The sequence below is a fragment of the Odocoileus virginianus genome, chromosome 5 (genome assembly GCF_023699985.2).
Source record: "Odocoileus virginianus isolate 20LAN1187 ecotype Illinois chromosome 5, Ovbor_1.2, whole genome shotgun sequence".
NCBI lineage: Eukaryota > Metazoa > Chordata > Mammalia > Artiodactyla > Cervidae > Odocoileus > Odocoileus virginianus.
In genome coordinates this window covers 8153232-8163620 of record NC_069678.1, presented here as the reverse complement: position 1 = coordinate 8163620, position 10389 = coordinate 8153232, and the positions used below count along the sequence as shown (strand labels likewise).

The following is a 10389-nucleotide window of genomic DNA, read 5'->3' as shown; positions in this document are numbered from 1 at the left end:
TGTGTCATTTCTGAGATGTATTTTTTTCAGGGGTGGGGAGTGAACATGCCTGTGCAGGTTACAAAAGGAACCACACATAACAGCGGGAGGAAGACTGCATTTTCCCTGCCTGTCTTGGTCAATAACTACCTCATCCCTCAAGAAGGGCCTTCCCAGCTTTGTCACTCACCTCCCTCCCAGACCCGTCCACATTGTCACATAAAAAGAGGAGCTTGAATGGGGATTAAACCACGAGCAGTTTTAATGGTCTGGTTTTCTCCCTCCCATTTCCCCCACTGTTAGTATTATTACTACAAGAATAAAGGATTCCTGAGAGCCTGTCCCCTCCTCTCCCTGGGACCCCCTTGACAGGACTCACCCCACCAACCCCCCTCCCCCCCTGGATTTCTGGGGAAAAAAAAAGTGAAAGGCACTGCAGGGGTGGGGGGCTGGAGTGCCAGTGAGTCTGAAGGGCATGCTGGGACACAGATGGGGCCACCATCCGTGCCCACAGAGGTGAGGAGTGTCGCTGACCACCCCAGTATCAGGCCTTCCCATCCTCCCCGCCACCACCCCCCGTCCCACATGGGGGGGCTGCAGCAAGAAAATAATTAGTGTTGGGCTCAGAAAGAAGGAATGGAGGACCCACTCTACTAAGACCCAAGGAGGGACCGCAAGTAACTACCATCCTCAAAAGCTGGTTGTCCTTGGGGGTTAGCGGAAGAGGAGGTGAACAAAATGTGAATTATAATGGAGCTCCCCAGCCCAGGGACCAGGCAGCAGCAGTGACCCACGGCTCCCAAGAGAAGAGGGAGGGGCTCAGTCCAGGCCTGGGCCCTAGTTGTCCCCGCTGCCCCCTTGCCGAGCCCTGATGAACGCCATGCCGTGTGTGCGGAAATGGGTCTTGAGGTTGAGAGGGCTATCGCAGCTCTTGCCACAGACCTTACAGGTCAGCGGGCCTCCTGAAGCAGGCAAGGGTGACTCTCCACCATCTGGCTCGGACCTGGAAGGAGGAGGGGCCTCTTCCTCCCCATCCCCCAGGCCTAGGGCACTGGCACTCCCCACACCCCGTTTCTTCTTGTGGCTGATGAAACGGTGACGGCTCAGGGAGCCAGGCGAGGCAAAGCACAAGCCACAGTCGAGGCACTGCTGGGCACCACCGTCCACCCTCAAGCCCACCACGAGGCTCTGTTCTGCCGAGCCGCCGCTCCGGTAGCGCAGGGGGCCATGGCCACCCGACCCGGGTACGCCCCTGGGGGACTTGGCTGGAGGTGTCGTGCTGTCAGGCTCCTCACTGCAGGAGTCTGAGGACTGGCGGCGCTTCCGTCCCGGCCCCTGGAGAAGATAGTAAAAGAACTGGGTGTCCAAGTCCCACGGCTCCGGCACCCCCACCCCGCGCCAAGGCCGCGTCCACGTCCCGCAGGCTCCCGCTCCCACCGTCCTCGCTCGGCTGCTCAGGCCTCCGCCTACCTGGGCTCTGGCACCAGGGCCCCGAGCCAGGGCGCTCCCCCGGCCAGGGGACTGGGCCCCGAGCGGCAAGCCGTGCCGGACCTGGACGTGTTTCTCCAGGATCAGGCGGCTGCTGAAGGTGCGCTTTCCCTCTGTGCAATACCTAAAGGGGAGAGCGGGCGGGGTGGGCGCCGGGGCACAGCCCAAAGACCAAGGCTGGTGGCTTGAGCAGAGGGAGGCCTCAACCGTCAGTCCACTCAGACCTAAGAGGCAGGTGGGAAGGTGTTTTGGGGAACCAGGGTTGGGGGCACCCTGCTGGAGAGAGAAGAGGACAGGGGCACAGGGTGAAGGTTACCTGCAAGGGTAAACTCGCTTGATACCCTCGTGGTTGACCCTGACGTGGCGCCTCAGGCTGGGGGCCGAGCAGAAGGAGCGCTCACACAGGCGGCAGGGGAACTTTTTCACTGACTAGGAGAGCAGGCAGTGGGGGATCTCAGAGCCAGGCTCCCACCTGGGGCCCCGTCCCCATGGCCACACAGGCCAGCCCAGCGCAGCCCCTCTGGCTCCCGGGGCGCTCCCTCACCTTGCCGTGCTCCTTCTTCATGTGACCCACATACTCGTCACGCTCAGGAAACCAGGAGTGACAGAGGCCGCAGGTCCAGCCTCCCGGGCCGCCCCCCCCGCCCTTGATGCCTTTGCTCCCCAGTTCTCGCCGGGGCCGTTTGCTTGGGCGAGGGGGCTCGGGGGAGCTGGGCGGCTCCTCCTCTTCTGAGGTGGAAGAAGATTCCTCAGTAGGGGCAGCGGTTCCTGCCCGAGACACAGCCAGCTCCTCGGGCTCTGTCTTGGGGGTCAGAAGGGCACCCCCAGCTCCTTTCCCAGCGGTCTCCTCCCCCGGGCGCCCAGACTGATGGGTGTTCTGTGAGAGGGAGACAAGGCGTGTGGCTGTTGGCGGGGGAGGACCTGGCTTTGCCCAAGTCCTGGCTTCTCAACCCTGCTCCCACTTCCAAAGGGGTGTGTGATCTTAACCCCGAATTGATACAGCGGAGCACCCCACCTCCGTCCCTTGACTCCTGTACCTTGAGATGTTCCAGCATGGTCCTTTTTTGGGCAAAAAGCAGAGGACAAGATGGGCACTTGAAGACGCTGACACGCTGGGGCAGCAAGTGCTGGTCGAAGTGTGAGGAGAGGAGGGGTTTGTGAGTGAAGACTGTGTCACACATGGCGCACTTGTAGATCATCCTGTGTGGAAGGAGGGGACAGTGCCAACATCCTGCCCCATCAAGGCCCAATCCCCACTCCTCCCACCCCACCCCTATGTGCCCTCCCCAGGTCTCACTTGGCCTGCTGCGTGTGGAAGCTGGGATGCTGGGTGTAGAGATGGGCGTGGGCGCTGGGTGCAGACTTAAAGGCCATGGGGCAGATGGGGCACTTGTGGAAAACCTCGCAGTGTGACGTCTGGATGTGGGACTTGATGGAGTTCACACCCCCAAACACCACTGCACAGCTGGGGCACCTTGGGGAGAAAGTCGGAGGCACAGTGGTGAGTGGGGGGCGTCCCTACAGCCACCCCCAACCCCACAGTCATTCTCGGGGACCGGGTGGCCTGAGAACTTAATCAGCAGTGGAACATGAGCAAGTGGAGGAAGGAGCCACAGAATCCAGTCTGGGAGGGGAGGCCTGCGGAGGTAGAGCTGGTGTTCCAGAGGTGGACCTGCTCACAGAGAGGAGCGACGGAAAGGCAGAGAGCTCAGGCTGCACTCGTCAACACAGCATGGTTGAGTGATTCAGCAGGAGAGACGGGCCCGCCTTCTAAAAGGCTGGTCCCAGGAGCCACGAGATCATCAAGTACAGGAGGAAAAGTGTCGACATATGGGGAGGAGGTGTGGGAGGCACCTGTATCCTACGCGGCGAGAGAAATGTAGGCAGGCCTCCCGGAGATGGGTCTGAAAATTGGCTTGCAGAAAGTTGCCCCCACACTCAGGACAGACGTGGGGAGGTCGGTTCTTATGCATGCGCTGGTGGGCGCTGAAGCTGCAGCGGTTGGGGAGCATCATGGGGCAGGTCGGGCACACCTGTCGAGGGGGTCAAAACAAGGTGAGTCTGTGAGGAGGGGCCTGTCCCCCATTCCTTCTAACCAAGCCCCCACACCTTCCTAGACCCTGTCCCCATGGCACCTGGCTGTCTCCTTCCCAGGGAGGGGCTGTGAAAGGTAACTCACATTGCTGGTGGCCCCAGGGGCGGGGGGCCCGAGCTGCTGGAAGTGGGCAGCCATGCCGGCCTTGTCGCGGCACTGCTCCTTGCACTCCAGGCAGCGGAAGCACGTGTAAGTAGAGGTGGCAGGCGTGGTGGGTGGCTCCGTTGAGAGCGGCAGCACGGGGGCCTCGGCAGCAACTGCAGTAACGGCGGCTGTGGTGACGGCCCCTTCACCCTTGCCCAAGGCGGGCAAGGCTGGAGGTCCGAGGGCAGGTGGGACAGCCAGCAGGGGCGTGATGTCCGGCTGCCCCACCATCTGGTCCAGGGCCACTGGCCTCATGACCAGATGTGAGCACTGCATGACGAGCCCCTTGTCCTTGTGCTCGCGGGCATGCAGAAGCAGGCTGCACTTGTTGAAGAAGACCAGGCGGCGGGCGCAGTGATTGCAGGTGACCTCAATGCGCATGCTCCGGCGGTCATAGTGTCTCGCCAGGCTCTTCTCCAATGAGAAGGCATCCCCACACTCGAGGCAGCGGTAGCCCGTAGGTGGCAGGGCCAGCCCGGCCTCAGCCGGTGGACTCAGGTTCGGCCGGTAGGCAGGCAGCAGGTTCTTGCTGTTGAGGATCTTGTTGAAGGCCTCCACCAGGCTGGACTGGGTCCGTGAGATCACCGTGCCACCCGCTGCCCCCGGCCCAGTGGCCGGCTTAGAAGGCTGCACCATTACCACCGAGGCGCCATTCACCTTCTGGCCCCCCGTCCCCAGCCCTGTCCTCCCCTCAGCCTTGGGCAGGGCTTGGGGCACCAGACCCAGCACATTCTTAGGCATCGTCTTAGGGCTGGTGGCAGTGCCCCCGGGCAGAACCACCGCTTTGCGGGCCACACTGGCCGCCATCAGCATGGCAGTACTTGCATTCTGAATGGTGGCCACGGGCAGCACCGTGCCCTTGAGCCTTGTGCCGTCACCCAGTTGGACACTCACCACCTTCGGACCCTCGGGGGCTGGGGTTGCCGGAGACAACTTCAGGAGGTTAGCCTCCGCCAGGAAACCCCCCTCAGCCAAGGGGGCAGGGGGATCAGGGTCTGAGGGGACCCGGGTTACAGTCCTTGTGATATTTCCGCAGGATGTTTTAATGGTCTTGATCCGCACCTTGAGGGGCCGAGAGGAGCTGGAGGCAGGGGAGTCATTGCTGTCCTCGTCCGCAGCCTCAGCTCCACTGGAGGGACTCTGGGGACTTCCCGGGGAAGACTTGTCTCCTGGTCCCTCATCCTCCTCCTCCTTCAGGGGCTGACAGCTGGGCCCTTTAGGGGAGGCAAGCGGGCTCTGGTGCCCCGGAGACTTCTTAAAGAAGGACACCCCTGCCGCCTGGGAGGGGGAGGCACTGGCAGGGACTCCCGTGGCCTCAAGACTAGTGCCTGAGCCTGGCTGAGCAAGGCTCTGGGGATGAAGGGGGCTGCAGCTTTCCTGCTTCAAGGACCCCAGCAGTGGGGGAGAAGTGGGAGGCAGCAGGGCTGGGCCATTCTCCCGGGTCAGCTCAAAGGGAGAGGGGAAAGCAGGTGGGGTCAGGGCCCCTTCCCGAGGTGGGGAGGGTGCAGAGGGAGGAAGGGGATCAGGGTGCTCCCCTGGCTCAGGCCCAAAATGAGTAAACAGATCCAGCGGAGCTTTGCTTTCCAGGGATTTTTCTTTCCAGGTACCCCCACTGGGAGGAGCTGGAGAGCGTGGGGTTCCTGGAAGGGATGGCTCAGGGCCCCCAAAACCATTCTGCATCAGACGAGGTCCCAGAGGGCCTTCCTTCGTCACTCCCCCCACCCGGGCCCCTTCCCCTCCTGAACTCCCAGCCAGGGACTCTGACTGCTCAGGACACACAGTGTTTTTGACGATGACGCTGACTGCTGAGACGTCCGGTGGTGGCAGGCTATGGTCAGAGGCCTGGGCGGGCCCCCCAGGGCCATCCCCAGCAGGAGCTGCTGTTGCTTCTCCAGATTCACCTCCTACACTGGGTTCAGGCTTCCCGGAGCCTCCTGGCCCCTCATTTTCTTCTGGCCCAGAGTGGATGGCTTCATTTGCATCAATGTCAGGGATGTCAAAGGCAGCAAGGAGGTCATCAAAATCAGGGGTCTTCATGTCCCCCATGGCAGTCGGTCCCAGACCTGAAAACAGGGGAAAAAGTGAGAAACCGAGATGTCTGAAAGCAGGAACTCTGGACCTCCTCCCTCAGGATCTCCATATACATTCCCTCTCAGAAGCCCATGCACACTGACCTAGGTACACCTCCATCATAGTGCAAATCCTAGAGAGCTGATGGAGGCACCTGTTTTGCCAAACCCTAAAACTGGAAAGGAAGGTAGCATGCACATTCTAGAGAAAGATCCATAGAAGATCCAGAGAAAGCAAAGGAAAAGAGACGTCTCAGAAACACAGCTGAGAGATAAGACAGTAGAGATGGAGGGAGCACTGCGAGCGTCCTGGCTGAAACCACCACAACCCCTCCTGTGCCCAGCACAGAATCAATCAACTAATCAATACTACTATTAAGGAGGCGAATGAACACGATACTCTAGGTTTAAAAGCTCATTCACCGCAGCCTGGGATCCATTCATACTCTTCATGGATCTGCTGGGGGTCCACAAAGATCTGAAAGGCCATATGCACAAAAGGGCAGCAACTTAAGCCAAGATGCAAGGATTGATTCCAGTTCCAGCCTTATCAACAGCCTGCTGTATAAGCAAGTTACTCAACTGCCTTACTCTTGCTGTCTGAAACAGCGGGCAAGTAACTTGTTTAACACAGGGTTGTTCTGAGCATGATATGAATCCTAAACCTGAGAGTCAGAACCCACAGAATAATTGATTATTACAGCTAGGACAAGGACATGCCAGGCCGAGAAGGCGCTGGGAGAGAATAAGCACTGGAAATCTAGGGCTGGGGTCAGAGATGAGAGTCAGGGGTCAGGGAAGGTCAAGTCTGGGCCACTTGGGGGTCATTACTGGCACTTGGAGATCTAGCTGGGTTAACAGGGAGAAGTGGGTTCACGGAAGTTGCCCAAGAGACCCAAATGGAAAGAATAAGACACAGGAACAGAAAAAGACAAAGAGAAGAAGCAACGGAAAACCGTGCCGGCAGGCTGGTCACAAGGGCCCAGCCTAGGCCTCTCGCTGTCACAAACACCTGCTGCTCCCTCACCTGCCTTCCCAGGGGTGCCTGGCCCTCCCCTCGCCAACCCCGCCCCGCCTCCCCATCTTGCTCTCTCAGGACCAAAACTCCAGGGTATGAGCTTATCCAGCACAGCTGCCACAATGGGGAAAAGTCAGACCCCTCACCCCTGTCATTTCTGCTCTGAGCGCCTCACCTCAGGTTATTCCCAACTCACACTCCTCACCCTTTTCATTTTCCCTTGGCAACAGTGACCCCGGAAGGCTCAGCCAACCCCCACCTGTCCCAGTACAAGAAAAAAAAAAAAAAATCCCAAGAGACTAAAGCAGTACTAAACCAACAGGGTCAGCCGAGAGCCTGTGGGGGACCCAGGTCTGTTCCCTACCTCTCTCTCCCCACAGTGTTTCTAAATCTAGGAAGAAGCAACTGAAGAAGTCTCTTTCCTGCCACATTCCCTGCCCAGGATGCAAGCCGTTTCCCAGGCCAATTCTCTCACCTCCTTCCAGCCTTTAGACTGTAACTGGAGAGAGTCCCAGCAGGTGGCAGCTGGCAATGCTGGGACCAAGGTGGGGGTGGAGGGAGAGGGTACCAAGTAGAGGAAGAAAGGGGAGTCCTCCCTTCAGCCCCCTCTACTTAATTCTGCAGGTTCTGGGTTTAAACAAAGCCCTCTACCTTTTCGTCTGCCCTGCTGGATGGCTGCAGCCATCCCCTGCCCCGGCGCCCTTCCAACCCTGAGAGGCCAGAGCCGCCTTCCGCTTCGGCCCTCAGAAAAGTGGGCTGGTGGAGCACAGATCAATGGGGACTATGAGAATACACCTACGAACTTGCCTCCCCCAAGCAACTCCCTCTTTGACGTCCAAGTGACTTAGAGGTCATCGGATAGTCAGGAACAGGCAGTAGATCAAGCAGCGGAGCTCAAGGCCGTAGAGGCTTCCCCCGCTCCACAGTCCAGGCCTTTCTGCGTCTGCTGCGCCCTGTCTCTTGGGCTCCAGCCCCCCTCCTTCCCTCCGTTCTTCCCCAAAAGCCAAAGGAAGGGGTTGAACAGGAAGAGGGTGAACTGGCTTGGGTCGGGTGGGGGCCCCGCGTCCCCTTCCCTGGCCCGGGGCCTGCTGCGCAGAGGAGGGCGAGGGGCCGGCGGCCGGGGGCGATTAGGCTGCCGCCAAGCTGGGCAGCGGGCTGAATTAAGTCTCTGCCATCTGCCGAGGACCTGCGCGGGGAGCATGTCCAGGGTTGCGGGGAGGGGGCGGAGCGTACATGGGAGAAGTCAGAGGGGAAACTGAGGCGCGCCGCTGTTCTCTAGTTCTCACCCGCGTGCGAAGGGAAAGACGGGCCTCCGCCAGGCCAGGCCCTTAGGGAGCTGCCGCGCCGCACCTCCCGGCCCAGGACTATACCGGAGTAGGGGAGGTGTGGAAAGAGAGTGGGGAGGGGACAGTCTCTGCCAGAGTCGCAGCTCTCCAGCCGGGGTCCGTCCCAACTCCGACCTCCTTCCCTCCCTCCCTGCGCAGCGCAGCCTCCTCCCCGCGCGGACTCCTGAGGCTCTCTCGAGACCGGAGAGGAATCGGAAGGCGCGCCGCGGCCCGGGGCTCGAGGTTGAGTCCCGTCCGGGCCCGGACGCTGACCCGCGCCCAGGCGGGGTGCAGGCTCCGCTCCGGCCTGGCCCAGTTCCCCCGCCCCCACCCCCAGCCCCGGACACGGACACCATTTTAGGTCGCGACATCCCGCAGCTTCCAGTCCCCGGGCCGCGCTTCGGACACCTCTTGGGCCGGGGGCGCCAGGAGTTGGGGACCCCGACCCTCCCTCCACGTTTACCCTGCTAGGGGTTGTGCTTTCAACAGGCTGGGAGTTTCGCCCACCGGCCCCAAGGAACGGGGGCGGCATCGGGGCCACAGTAGAAGCCATCCCGGGGGGCGGCGCGGAGGGGGGGGGGTAGTTGACCAAGTGGGGGAGGGGCGGGGGCATTTACCCGCCCCCCAAGGGGGCGGGGCCAAAGGCGGGTATTTACCCCAGACACGCTTTCTTGTTCCGCTCCCAGTGCGGGCCGAGACCCGGCGGTCTCCCCACGGCTCCGGCCGCTACCGCTGCCGCCGCCGCCGCCGCCCTCTCCACGACCGCCGCTACTTCCTGCTTCTCTCCGGTTCAGCCTCCCCCTCCCTCAGCTCCCTTCGCGTTCCAGGTCTGGGCTGCCCGCTTTCGCACTCGCCATTGGTCAATGCCCCCGTCGTTCAGTACTGCGCCCCGCCCAGCTCCACACTGGGTTGGCCTTAAGTGCTGCCGCTCTGAACCAGCTCCGTACAGCCTTCCCGGCATCATTGGGCAAGAAGCTTGGTCCTTCTGGAGATGCTTCTTCTCATTGGTTGCGCCGGGGCCCACCTGCCCCCATCTGTGCGTCTCAAAAATGATTGACCTCCGCGACTGTCGCTTAGAAAGAAACCAATCTGATTCCCTGCTTTCCTACTGGAGGCGGTGACTAACCCAGGTGCGTCTCCGCCCCTTCACTCCCTATTGGCCACGATCCAAGAAGCCTGCAGTTCACTTATGCAAATTTCAGAACCCTCTGCTTTTTATTTGGTGGGCACTTTGAGGAGAACCTCGTTGGCCCTGAGTGGAACCCGGATGTGTGGGTTCATTTGCACTGTTTTCTCAAGCAACACCCCAATGTCAGTCTTCCCGTGCAGAAGTCACAAAGTGGGACGTCACCGAAAGCATCACGTCATCTGGTTGACCATTTCCTCACGGTTTTCCCCCTATCTAAACCGTCATATAATCTACTTGGATGGGATCCTCGCAAGGACTAGCTCTTGGGCGATGGCGTCAACCACTGCTCCTCCCTCTGCAGGAGGGCTCGTAGCGGGGGCGGGATTTGTAGTGTAGAAGGAACAGGCACCTGAAGCCTGGGACGGGCTTGCAGACCGGAAGTAAGGCAGAGGTGACGTTAGGGTGCTGGCGTGGCCAGGTCCATTTCAAAAGGGATCTTAAAGCGGCACTGTGTTAGGCTTCCTAAACACGGAGATAGGGGATGGATAAACCCGCCCCACCTCCGTTACCCATTTAAGAGTTCTCGTCTTCCCCGCCCCCAGCACGGGTAGGGGGTGGAGTCGCGGCCGGTTTTCCCGCGCTTTGTGGCCCCGCCCCCTGAAGGCGGAGGTAAGGGGAGGGGTACTCCGAAAGTGATAACTCTAATCGCCCTGGCGGGCTACAGTCCTTGGTGGGGAGGGGGATCCCAAAGAGTCAGATACGATTTTGCGACTAAACAAAAACAGCAAGTCAGTAAGCGCTCGCTGAACTCGTTTGCAAGTCCAGTATACCACCTCATGCATACCCCAGCCGGCCGGCAAGCCTACCTATTCCGCCTTGCACACAGCCGCTGAAAACCTTAGATGTAGTTATTAAGATGTTTCTGTTGTGCTTTCCAAGACTCCGGTACCCAGGACACGATGGCGCTCCCTGAGAGAGTGGGTAATAGCGATTGTATTGAAGTGTGAATCTGAACCTCCGGATGGGAGTATTGGGCCACCATTTGTCGTATGGTTCCATCGGGCAAGTTGCTCAACCTCCTCAACCAAATTTTCTCATGGGTAAAATTGGGATTAAAAATGCCCACCTGACATGTTTTCTGT

General features: G+C 60.1%; 1 protein-coding gene across 4 annotated transcripts; it reads right to left on the bottom strand.

Moving 5' to 3' along the window:
* Positions 1–2: 2 nt before the first annotated feature.
* On the bottom strand, positions 3–8931 carry ZNF687 (zinc finger protein 687). 4 transcript variants are annotated; one of them, XM_020874323.2, is made up of 9 exons: positions 8775–8931; positions 3647–5769; positions 3322–3500; positions 2765–2941; positions 2505–2667; positions 2012–2344; positions 1784–1896; positions 1450–1591; positions 3–1314 (listed from the first exon to the last, which is right to left on the bottom strand). In XM_020874323.2, exons 2-9 carry the CDS (start codon positions 5750–5752, stop codon positions 817–819), a joined length of 3711 nt encoding a protein of 1236 aa, XP_020729982.1. In that variant the 5' UTR covers positions 5753–5769; positions 8775–8931; the 3' UTR covers positions 3–816. The 4 variants fall into 4 exon arrangements, with proteins under 4 accessions (XP_020729982.1, XP_070323429.1, XP_070323430.1 ...); XM_070467328.1 differs by lacking the exon at positions 8775–8931 and adding an exon at positions 8582–8676; XM_070467329.1 differs by lacking the exon at positions 8775–8931 and adding an exon at positions 8080–8272.
* Positions 8932–10389: the final 1458 nt, after the last annotated feature.